The 12,126-nt window shown below is 49.5% G+C and overlaps 1 protein-coding gene across 10 annotated transcripts in view; it reads left to right on the plus strand.

The window, feature by feature from the left end:
- PPFIBP2 (PPFIA binding protein 2) overlaps positions 1-12,126 on the plus strand; it is a 145,734-nt gene that overhangs the window by 122,628 nt on the left and 10,980 nt on the right. For 9 of the 10 annotated variants that reach the window (XM_059135023.1, XM_059134988.1, XM_059135005.1 and 6 more), the window contains 5 exons: positions 668-709; positions 4,401-4,539; positions 5,709-5,741; positions 6,163-6,304; positions 6,911-7,039. In XM_059135023.1, coding sequence (XP_058991006.1) covers positions 668-709; positions 4,401-4,539; positions 5,709-5,741; positions 6,163-6,304; positions 6,911-7,039 — 485 coding nt within the window. The remainder of the gene's footprint in view (positions 1-667; positions 710-4,400; positions 4,540-5,708; positions 5,742-6,162; positions 6,305-6,910; positions 7,040-12,126) is intronic. The other variant, XM_059134995.1, reaches the window with a different exon arrangement.

Here is a 12,126-nt window from a genome sequence, read left to right on the forward strand (position 1 = left end):
GAATGTGAGTTCAGAGCCTGAGTCAGATCAAGCCGTCAAGGTCTTGAGTCCTGGGCTTCTGTTGCAGGGATTTTGAATGAGGAAGTAAGTGGATAAAGTTGATGAGCCCAGGAGTGAGTTACAGGATAATTTAGGAGATTGGAGAGGAAGCTTTTTTAAGAGTCTAGAGAGATGTGAGGAGGGCTTTGTGCCCCTTATTTGAGGCTAGCCCTTGACCATGTGGGTGTCCCGGGTACTGGAGTATAGATCACAGGTTCTTGGGCATGGTCACTGGAGACCAGACTCCTCTGTTGAGAGAGCACTTTTCTGGAGCCTGCTGTGTTCAATCCCTTGGTCTGAGCAGTGTACCAGCACTGGTAATTACAGAGGACACCCCTGAAGACTGAGGCTGGCAGGAGCCACGGGGCCCATTCAGTGGCTCTGGCCCTGTGGTCCTGTGCTTCTTGCTCTCCCTGGTCAGATTGCTGGCAACTACCCAGAACATCTGTCCACAGGTTGGACAGTGACTTGTGTTTCCTCCGTGGATGGTGATTACCTAACAGAAAGCTGGGGAGGGAGGGTATGAGCCTTGCAGCTGGAAGCAGGCAGGTGGTCCTGAGCTGTCATTTGTGACTAACACCGGTCTCTCTCTCTGCACATGATTGAAACCCTTCTTGCTGCTGCACAGTGTGTCAACGGGAACCAGCTCTCCCCTGGGGTGGAAGCCAAGGTACGATAACTGCCCCGATCGTGCACTCGTGGTTGTCTGCTGGAGTTTTCACGGAGCAGTTTACAGCTTTGTGCCTGAGAAATAGGTGAATCATAAGGGATAAGAGCACAGGAGGAAAGACAACGCTTCCTTTCCCGTTTCTGGCTTACGTGCACCGTGAAGTGTGATTTCATCTCATTATCTGTGGGATGGGATTTCTTTCCTTTTTTTTTTTTTTAAAGATTTTATTTATTTATTTGATAGAGAGTACAAGTAGTCAGAGAGGTAGGCAGGGAGAGAGGAGGAAGCAGGCTCCCCACTGAGTAGAGAACCCCATGAGGGGCTCGATCCCAGGACCCTGAGACCATGACCTGAGCCGAAGGCAGAGGCTTCAACCCCCTGAGCCACCCAGGCGCCCCAGGATGGGATTTCTTATTGTCTCTTCCATTTTACAGGCTCAGGAAAGCTCATCTTTAACATTGTGGATCTGATTGCTGGGAAGGGGAAGGTTAGGGTTCCCACACACAAGCTGGAGGAGCAGGACAGCTATCATCCTTTCTGTGCTCACATGTCAGGGCTAAGCATGGGCACACTCAGCCACCGGGGCATCCCCTAACGTTGACGTCTGGCCCTTGCTTTCTGTGCTGGAGAGCTCTTCACATCTTTCCCAGTCCTAGTAGACACACCTTCAGGACTTCCCCAGAGCATGTGCCCACTGATCCTGGCTCTCCCTCTGGAGCCCTTGGAATGAACCAGCCTCCTCTGCTCCTGACTGCTCCTCACGCCCTCCTCTGAGCTGAACATCCTCTTCTCCAGCGTGTGGATCACAAGCCTTTCAAGTTCCCATTCATCCTCCTTAGGGTCAGCACCGGTTTCTCCGGCTCGTGCCATGGACCACACATGAGCGCGATGTTCTCGATGGGGTCTGATCTAGAGACTGTGCTCCTACAGCCTGCTGTCTCTCCAGGCCCCAGGCACGTGATATTTCTTGTGCCTGTGCTTCTCTGCTCTCCTGGCGTGCTCAGCCTGAGGCAGGGGTTGTTCCCCATTGAGAAACAATAAAACAGGTTGTAGGAGGCTGAAGGGAAAGCTTTGTCTGAGTCAGTCTGACACAAAGCCTGTGTTCTTGCCGCCTCCAGTGCACTTCCTCTCTGTTCTAACAGGAGGCAGCTGGGGTTTCCATTCCCCCACAAGCAGCCGCATTCTTCTGTTCCTTCTGGGTCCTGCCCTGACCTTTACCTTTTCCAGCATTGAGTCCTTCCTTCCTGGCTGTCGTTCTTGGCTAAACAGAGCTGAGAGCCCTTTCTGTCACCCTCGATTCTTTCTGTTGTCTTATAGGCCTGCGACATGCATGCTTGGGTTAGGTTCTGTCCTCTTTCCAATACAGCTTCTGTCCCCTTTCCCATTCAGTGAGCACCCCGGACAGCCCACATCGGTGGCCTCAGTGGTCTCTTCCCTATCCTTGAGCGGGGTGGTGCATGGGTGATGATGCAACTGGAAATCTGGTCTTGAGAGCCCTTCCCCACTCCTCTATTTCTGTGTCATGGGGAACGTGGAGTCACAGATCCTTAAACCTTTCAAACATTGCCTTCCCCACACTCAGTGCTTCCAGCTTTAACTGTGCATCAGAGTAATCTGAAATGCTTGTTAAAAATACAGACACTTGGGACCTGGGTGGCTTAGTCAGTTGAGCATCTGCCTTCAGCTCAGGTCCTGATGCCAGGGTCCTGGGGTCAAGTCCTGCATGAAGCTTCCTGCTCAGCAAGGGGGCCTGCTTCTCCCTCTGCCCGCTGCTCCCCCTGCTTGTGCTCTCTCTCTCTCTCTGACAATAAATATATAAAATCTTAAAAAAAAAAAAAATACCACCACTTGGGGTGTGCTCCCAGAGGGGTAGATTCACAGGACCAGGTGCAACCTGGGAAATCTGTCTTTGCAGGTGTCCCTGGTGACTGTGGGGCAGCTGGCACAGGGACTGACATTTGTAAATTGTTGATCTGACCAGGTCTAGTGTCTGCCTCATGGGTCGTCATGAGCTTAAAAATCATGCAGTCTCCCCATCTGATTATTTCTGCTTCACCAGCTGGTTCTTTCAGACTTCTTGGAAGTTTAGTCTCCTGTTTTTCCCCCACCTCTCCTTTCCAAGCCTGTTCATAGGGATTAGTAGTCAGCATTCACAGGGATTAGTAGTCCATATTCAGTGAACGAATCAGATTTCAGACAATTTCAGGGATGTGTATTTTTATAAGCACACTAAATTCAGAAATTCGTTGGATACCTGGCTTTTAACTAAATGAAACTTCAAGAGATGTCTCAGTCATTAAAGTCTCCATTACTTCTCTGACTTGTCCATTTGGAAATCAGAATTTTTGTATTACTTTTCTTCTGGGCCCCATCAAGTTATCCACAGTCGATTTCCTGGTAAAGGAAAAATGGAATGAATTTTCTCTCTTTATTCAAATGCATTTTCTCTCTTTATTCAAATGCATTCCACTGGGTTTCCCTTAGGTTTGTGGCCTTAGGGGCCATTATGTTCTTCTTAAAAAAGGGGGGGGGCGCCTGGATGGCTCAGTGGGTTAAGCCGCTGCCTTCGGCTCAGGTCATGATCTCAGGGTCCTGGGATCGAGCCCCGCATCAGGCTCTCTGCTCAGTGGGGAGCCTGCTTCCTCCTCTCTCTCTGCCTGCCTCTCTGCCTGCTTGTGATCTCTGTCAAATAAATAAATAAAATCTTTAAAAAAAAATTGCAGTGTAGTTAACAGTGTTATACTAGTTTCAGGTGTACAACATAGCAACTCAGTAATTCTGTACGTCACTCGTGCTTTTCGTGATAACTGCACTCTTAACTCCATCACCTATTTCACCCTCCCCACCCACCTCCCCTCTGGTGACCATCCATTTGTTTTCTGTAGTAAAAATCCCATTTTTTGTTCTCTTTTTCACTTTGTTCATTTGTTTTATTTCTTAAATTCCACATGGGAGTGAAATCCTGTGATATTTGTTTTTCTCTGGCTGCAGTGTGCCCATCCTGACCAGCTAAGTGCCGTTCTTTTCCCTTTATGTGACCTTGTTTTGGGTATCCTTTTTGTGGCTAGGGTGTGTGCACAGGCCCATAGCACTGGGGCTGAGTCTTATGCAGACCAGGATCCTCAGTTCCTAAGGGAATGGGTGGTGTGTTGCCCCCCCCCCCAGCGTGTTTGCTCTTGTCACCTCCCCTGTGTGTACGTCCCTTCTCACTTGTCTTAACCTGGTGTTTTTCAAGATAACTGTTACTGTAATATATAAATGTAACTTACATATGACATATTGCATAAGTATATATATACCAAAACAGTAGTTGTACCCTTTACTGGGATTCAGGTCTGTTAATTCGAAGTGCCCAAGGGATCATTGGTGGCTGTTAATTCATGGTGAGTCCGAGCATCCGACCAAAGGGCAAAGCCCCCCTTTGCCAGACACTTCCACTTCCTGTTCAGGGTCAGTTGCAAACAGCCCCAGATTTGGTCCTGACTCTGTCCCTGTCTCATTGTGTGACCCTTGGGCAAGTTTCTTTCTCAGAACTCTGGTCCCTTTTCTTTGCAAGGTCTTTGAGTTGGGCTAAGTGACACGTGGCTCTTGGAAAGCTGAGTTGTCTGTGCATCCAAACATTTCCTAACTGGGTTTGAGTCTGAGGCCATAAAGTTGCTTGAACACGTGTCTCTCTCTCTCTGTCCAACAGGACAACCCTTTCCTGGTGGAGCACAAATACCCCACGTTACCTGGGAAGCTTTCAGGAGCAACGCCCAATGGAGAGGCTGCCAAGTCGACTGCCACTGCCTCGAAGCCCGACCCCGCAGGGAGCAGCCCGCTGCGGCTGAGTGAGTGTCCAGGCCCTGGGGGTGGCGGCCACACTTTCAAAAGTTATTGCAAAAATCCCATGGCCCCTACCACAGCCCACAGTTGGGGGTTGGTCGGGTGGGTGGACAGGAAAAGGTGTCCTTCTGGGTGGCCTCCCTGACCAAGACCGTGGCTCCCTGTCTGGGTACATTATTTCCTTTGGTAAGCCCTGTAGAACGCCAGAAACCCAGGCTGTGAGCCCTCCCTTCCTTTCCACAGTCGCTCCACCCCCATTTGCCCTCTTCCAGTGCTCCTCTCTTGGCCCTCCGTGTCCTTCCCATCATTCCTCTGTTCCTTCCCTCTTGGACCCCTGAGTGCATCCTTCCTGTCCCTCCCTCCCTCCTCCTTTGTCATCCTGATCTCTCCCCGTCTGTGCCTTCCTCCTGCAGCCCCTCTATTACCGGTAAGATGATATTATGCGCTCGTCCAAGGGAAAGTGTTTCCTTAGGGAAATGGAGTGGCCAGTGGGCGAGGATATCCATCCACAGGTGCCCTTTTGGTGCTTAGGACCTGGAACCGTGGAGGTCTTCACTGCTTTTCACGCAGAGTAGGCCATCTCTCCTCAACAACAACAGGTCAATGGAGTGTAGGAGGGAACATTCTGGTTCCTGCAGAGCCCTCCCTCCTCTCCTCCTCATCCCTGTAAGTTCTCTGAGCTAGCCCGTGGGCTGGCTTCTGCCCTCGGCCAGTTCTGCCTCTGGCTGCAGGAACTCCAGACAAGCTCTTGAAAAAGTCTGTCCTGGTAACCCTGAGACTTTGGACTCGCAACAGCTTCAGGGCATTCTAGACTGATCTGAGGGAGCCCTGGCGCCCACATGGGGGCTGCGTGTGCCCCAGTATGTCAGCCCCTGCCACTCTCCCTCCGTCTCCCTACCCCTGTGTGGCAGCCTCGGCCTACCAGGGAGTGGCCCCGAGAGTATTCGATCCCCTCACGGTAGGCCTCCTCTCAACGTACTGACCCTGGGGTCCAAGTTCAGTCACTGTTCCCTCCCTTCTTTTCTCATGGGATTATTTTTCTTTCTGTTTGAGTTTTTCTCTCTTGCTCGATGACTCTTCTGTTTATTTCTTTGCTTCCCTGTAACTCTGTTGGGCTGGACTTTGGCCTCTCTTGCTTCTTCATGTGGCTTCTCTGCTTCTTGATTGGCTGGAGATCGTGGCCGGAGTGTCAGTGCCCCGGTATTAGGTACTGTACCCTTCCAGGTGAGGTGGAGAGTGAGATGCCCTTGTGTCCCTCCCCTGACACCCTCCCTTCTGGAACATTCAGCCACGTCTCCTCCTGCCTGCAGCCCTGCATCTCCCTTGGGGGCAGGAGGAAGCTCCTTGTTGGAGTTACCCACCAGTACTTGGGCCCCCAAACCTTTAGCACTTGAAGACATTACCTCACCCCAGTTTGGAACACTAACCTGGCCAGTCCTCAGAGAGAGAGAGCCTGGAGTGTGCCTGAGTCCCCACTGGTTTCTGAGAAGGAGGTGTGACATTCTGCCTAGCAGGCAGAGCAGACTCTTCCCTAGCCCCACTGAAGGATGGCCCTGGCCTGGGGACAAGGTTTTGAAGGTCATGTTCCTTTTTGTCCTTCACACATCATTCCATTCTTTCCATCTCAGGAGACACAGAAAGTGGCTGGGACGACACCGCCGTGGCCAACGATCTCTCATCCACGTCCTCGGGCACTGACTCAAGCCCCCAGTCTCCCCTGACCCCGGATGGTAAACGGAGCCCCAAAGGCATCAGGAAGTTCTGGGGAAAGTAAGTTGGTGGTGATCATAATTACATTGCTTAGAATCAAAATTCTTCTAGAACGGGCAAAGAACCACATAGCCCCCAGTTTAATTAGATGTTGGAGCACCACTAGAAGCAGAAAGGCCATTGGAGGGAAGAATTGGAGTTCTCTTTGAGGGCACAGAGGAGGAGAACAGTAAATGTAGCTGTTACCTTACCTGCCCTTCGCTCCCAGCATCACTCCCTCCCACGAACCCCAAGCACATTCTCTGCAGCTTTCACCACATGTACTTTGGGAGAGACAATGCATGAGACCAACTTCTTCCTTCCACGGGGTCAGTCTGTGTCTAAAGAAGGACTTGCTGGCCCCTGGGAAGAAACGGGCTCCTCCCCCGCATCACTCCTCACTTGGACCCCACAGGGTGTGCTCCAAATCCCAGAGGCAGAATGAAAATTGAGGCTTGGGTCTGGGGAGCTGTCACAGGCCATGATCCTTGATCTCTGGGAGGCCCTGGGCAGCAGTGCCATGGAGAGTCCGGGTTCCAGCTGGTGTGGCCCTGCATAGGGGCTGGTGCCCTGCCTGCGTGCCCCCAGCTGCCCCCTGACACTCTCCACGGAATCCTCTCTACACAGGATCCGAAGAACTCAGTCCGGGAACTTCAACACCGACACCCCAGGGATGGCGGAGTTTCGACGAGGTGGGCTCCGGGCAACTGCAGGGCCAAGGCTCTCTAGGACCAGAGACCCCAAGGGTCAGAAATGGTAAGGCTCCCTCCAGTCCATCAACAGAGAACTGTGAAGTCTTGGCCAAGGGGCCAAATGCTGCCAAGTCAGAAGGCAGAGCTTCTCCCCGTCTCCCACTTGGCGCAAGCAGACATTGTTCATGCTTTGCGGGCATACTGAGGTAAAGCCAAGAGGCCCCGCTCCAAGCCACCATGGGTGCTGGGCCCTCAGCAGCTCTGCATGTGTGTGATTCATTCGCCTCGGGGCCTTGGCGTGCGGGATTGAGAAACTCTGGGGCAAATTTTGGGGCGTAGATTATGGAACCACAGACCCGACTTGGAATGTCCGCTCAGCCACTTCTAGCGGCAAGCCTTAAAGCAAGTTCTGTCACCTCTCTGCACCTCAACAAATGAGTTTCCTCATTTGTGAAGTGAGGAATCAAAGGAAGTTTATTATAAAGTTCTTAGGAGGATCACATCGATGCTGCCCATCTAACCCAAGCATCAGCAGTCTGCCACTCACGGTCAACCTCCTCCTGTAAACGTTGAGAAGGGGCATTGTCCCCCGCCACCCGAGCAGGCTGCGTTGCCATTATGCCTCCTAAGACAAGGCCCCAAGCTTTGCTGAAGGGTGTTAGCTGAAGGGGGTGGCAGACAGTGTGTGCCACGGGAACTACCTGGGAACTTTTGCAGGAGTCTCCCATCATGCCCAGACAAAAAAGCGTGAAACTTTCTTGGTGTGCCCTGGCTGTGCTGGGGTTCCTCCGGTTCCTGGCTTGACCTGGACGGCCCTGGTAGACACTCTCCAGTGAGCAGCTCTGCTCCCTTTCCTTAGACCTCCCTCAGGCCTGTCCAGGCAAAACAGTACTCCGGGGCTTTAGGAAAATCCCTTTCCATATCCTCAGATCCCCTGTTCCCATCAGACAGTTTCTACAAAATATTATCTCTAGTAACTCTCTTCTGAAGTCTGAGTTACTCAGCCAAGGTCAGGCTTCTGAGCACCTTCCACAGGATTGCATTGTGACACTTTAAATCTAACCCAACAGTGAAAAGTAATGTTTAACTCTCCTATTTAATTCCTCTGAGATTGCCATCTACCCATGCCAGGAGCAAGTAGTGAGTAAGATGTGCACAGCTCAAATACCAATCCTCAGAAACAGTACAATCGAGAGGAGAGGAGCACGTTTCCCTAAAGCAGCCTATTCTTGATGGACCTCACCCCCCACCCCTCCCCACCCCCGCCCCTACTGCCCTGAGAAAGGGAACCCATGGGCACACCCTTCTCTTCCCCACCCAGTCAGCCCCAGCTTTCTAAGCTTTCCCGGTGGTTGGCTCTGGTGTCAGACACAGGCCTCCCCAGATCCACTTGTGCTTTTGATGGGTGTCAGCAGATGTGTTCTCCAGGTGCAGGTGTGAGGGTGTGTGCACTTCTGTACCTACCCGCTCGGGTCCGAGGCATTGGTGTTACAGGTGTAAATGCTCAGTGAGTGGTAGCTTTTGGAGGCAAGAGAAGGCAGAGACCCATTCAGAGCCAGTAGAAAAGCCAGCCAAAGAAAGCTTATATATTCCACAAGAACGCTTTAATTTCCTAGCAGTTTTTTTAAATTTAGACGCAAATGTTTCTGATTTTTCAGAGATGAAAAAAGTCTACAGTCAGCTTGCATGATTAACCTCAGCTCCAATTCTGGTGATTTCTTTAGCATTGATTCACTGGCAGGGGTATAAGAACTTTCTCTAAGACCCTTCAGCATTTTTCCTTAGTGCTCGACCGCATGGTTAGGAGGCCCGTTTACCTTCTGTCAGCCATTTCAGGATGGGGTAACCAAAGTCAGGAACTTCTCTGATGAAGGAAAAACTGCTTCCAGCCACAGGGCTGCTTGGTGTGAATGTTTTTGTGCTTTGTTAACCATAACAAGGATGAGAAAGGGAAGAGAAGGCCGCCCTGAGGAGATTGCTGCATTTATGCTAACAGTGCTTGTGGTAAGGCCTTGCATTCACTGGTGGAAAAGAATGGCCTTTCTTACTTGTCAGCGGAAATTTGATATAAACTAATGGCTTCTGGTATTTATAGATGTTTAGGTATAGCCTTAAAAAGTCTCATCACTGGGGTCGCCTGGGTGGCTCAGTCAGTTAAATGTCTGCCCTCAGCTCAGGTCATGATCTCAGGGTCCTGGGATTGAGCCTCACGTTGGGCTCCCTGGTTAGCAGAGAGTCAACTTCTCCCTCTGCCCCTCCCTTCCATGCTCTCGCTCTCTCTCTCTCTGTGTCAAATAAATAAGATAAATAAGATAATAAATAAGATAAAATCTTAAAAAAAAAAAAGTCTCTTCACCAATATCCCTGTAGGAAAAGTACTTGGTTACAGAAAGTCTTCAGCCCCAGTCTCTTTTTTTATTCTAATGAAATATTTCTTTTTAAAATAATCATATTTGTGAAGCACCTGGGTGGTTAAGCTTCTGCCTTTGGCTCGGGTCATGATCCCAGGGTCCTGGGAGCCAGCACCACATCAGGCTCCCTGCTCAGCGGGAAGCCTGCTTCTCCCTCTTCCACTCCCCCTGCTTGTGTTCCCTCTCTTGCTGTGTCTCTCTCTGTCAAATAAATAAGTAAACTTTAAAAAATTACGCTAAAATAATAGTATTTGATAATGACATTTCCTAGGACTCTTCTCTGAGGTTATAGAAGAATAAATTTTATTGCGTTTTTTCTTCTCTCCTATAAAGTTTTCCTGATTAATATTCCAGTCAGCACTGCTACACAGAGTGCCTGTCACACTCACAAAAAATTACATTTTATTGTTAATTTAGTTTGCAGATGTTTGTCATTTTACTTTTTGTGAATTGTCTGCATTTTTTGCCCATTTTTGTTACTGTCTGTCTTACAGACTTCTGTCTGCTCTCCGTGTATTAAGACATGAAGCTATGTCTAGTAATGGTGATAAACTGTGTTTTAGGCTTGTTACAGAACTTTATTTTGTGACACTTTGACATATGAAATTTTTATGTTTATATATAATGAAGTTCATGAACTTTTCTTTTGTAGTTTTGTTCGTGTTTAATTTTTTCAGTGATTTTTTTAAAGCTGTGTCTGAATCCTCCGTTTGGGGATTTATTTTGGTATTGAAATACCAACTGAGTATTACTCCCACCTTAAAAGACTACCAGAGACGTGAGTCAAAGCCAAGCAGCAAGGGTCATTTATTGCAGGTTCGAACCTGGACCTCTGTGCCTCTCGTTGCCGATAACACCGAGAGGTCCGGAGCTGGGTCGGTGCAGGATTTTTATAGACAGATACAAACAAGTTTCAGGTAGGGCTGAGCTGATTGGTTGACAGTTTGAACAGGTATACTTGGCGTCAGTGGATTGGGTCAGGGGACCCCCACGCGAAAGCAGGGGTCCGCGCCAAAGCAGACAAAGGGTCCCCGCAAAAGCAGACAAAGCAATCTTACAGAAGCAGAACTGGCCGGTTAGCCCACGTGGGCGAAAAAGCAAGCGTTGGTACAGAAGCGAAACTAGCTGGTTAACAGGATAAAAATGCACTTCTAGCGGGGCGGGGGGGGGGGGGGTCTTTTGGTCTTTCAGTATGTGGTGAGAGGTATTTTTGTTTTTCCAAGAGAAAGCGGCAGCGGATAATGTTGAAGTTAGCCAGACTCGATCCCATGGCCAGACTCGATCCCATGGCTGGATCGCATCTCCATGCAGTGATGATTCCTGAGCTGGCCCCCTGAGTCTGCTGCCTTTCAGGACTGTAGCTTTATGAGGGGCTCTGGTCAGACTCTCTTACTGCCTTTTTTCCATATTCATGGCGTCAGGTGTACCCTCAATGTGAGCAAGTCTAAGCTTCAGGGTCCTTTGCTTGCACCCAAGTGTTTTGTAGGATATGGAGAGAGTCCCATCAATGTGCCGACAAAGCCATGTGTTTTGCAAAACTTTTTCAAGTCAGGTATTTTAATCCAAGCAGTTTTTGACTGCTGACTGTTCACTGCAGACTTCCCACCATCTACACACTGCCTTCTGTCAGCTGATACTGGACCACTGTGGGCATTTGGGGGATCTTGCCAAGGGGGAGTTGAGTTCCGGCTTTCCATTTAGCTTGGATTTGTTGGGGTGTGCATCCGTGGTGTGTGGTCACTTCATGTTTGGTTGCCTAGCTGTCCTCTGTAAAAATCACTCCCAGTGTGCCCATCTGCCCAGTGCTCTGACACAGAGATGCAGAGCTGGCAGTCACGTCCCAGTGTGAACGTGTCCTTTGGCTCTCGCTATCAGAAGTCTGGGGTGGTAGAAAAGAAACATTTCAAATGTATAAAACCAGAAGCTGTTCTGTGAAAACTTCCCAGTCATTAGGGCTCCAAAATCCCAGGCAAGGGCTTTGCTTCTCGTGGATGCTTTGTCAAAACAGAAGTTCTCTCTGGTCAGAAGTGCACTGACTGATGACATGTATACAGTTATAAATGCACCAGGTGCTGTCCCTCGTTCATGGGGACGGCGCATCTGATAATCTCTTACATCATTTTAACCATAATTTGGGAAGATGTTTTGGAACATGTCAGTAAAGCAAGTGGTTTGGCTGTGCCTGGAAGGTACCTTCTCTATCCTCTCTGAATTGCTTCGTTGCCTGTTCAGCGATAGCCCTGGGAGACCCCAAAACTGAGAGAACCTAGCGGGGGCAGGCAGGTGGAGAAGCAGGGTCTGCCACTGTGGGAATAGCACTGGTGGAGACCATTTACAAAGAAGGACATGGGAATTCTGTCGAAGATGAACACTAGAGCTCTAGAACTCTTGAAAAGGTGTACAAGAGTGAGGTTTTCAAATTATGATCTCAGAAACACATTTTTCATTTGGAATTGAAATACCCCTCTGATATATTGAATATGTATTTTTACCAATTTCCAGAAGTAAGAAATGGAATGACATCAAAAGCTAATAGAATGTGAAATAAAAGTGACGAACATTTGAAACTGAAAGTGTTCTGGCATTAAGACAAACTGGGGTGTCTGAGTAACACAGTCAGTTAAGTGCCTGCCTCTGGCTCAGGTCATGACCTCAGGGTGCTGGGATCAAGCCCTGCATTGGGCTCTCTGCTTAGTGGAGAGTCTGCTTCTCCCTCTTCCTCTGTTCCCCCAACTCATTC

The sequence above is a fragment of the Mustela lutreola genome, chromosome 1 (genome assembly GCF_030435805.1).
Source record: "Mustela lutreola isolate mMusLut2 chromosome 1, mMusLut2.pri, whole genome shotgun sequence".
Classification (NCBI taxonomy): domain Eukaryota; kingdom Metazoa; phylum Chordata; class Mammalia; order Carnivora; family Mustelidae; genus Mustela; species Mustela lutreola.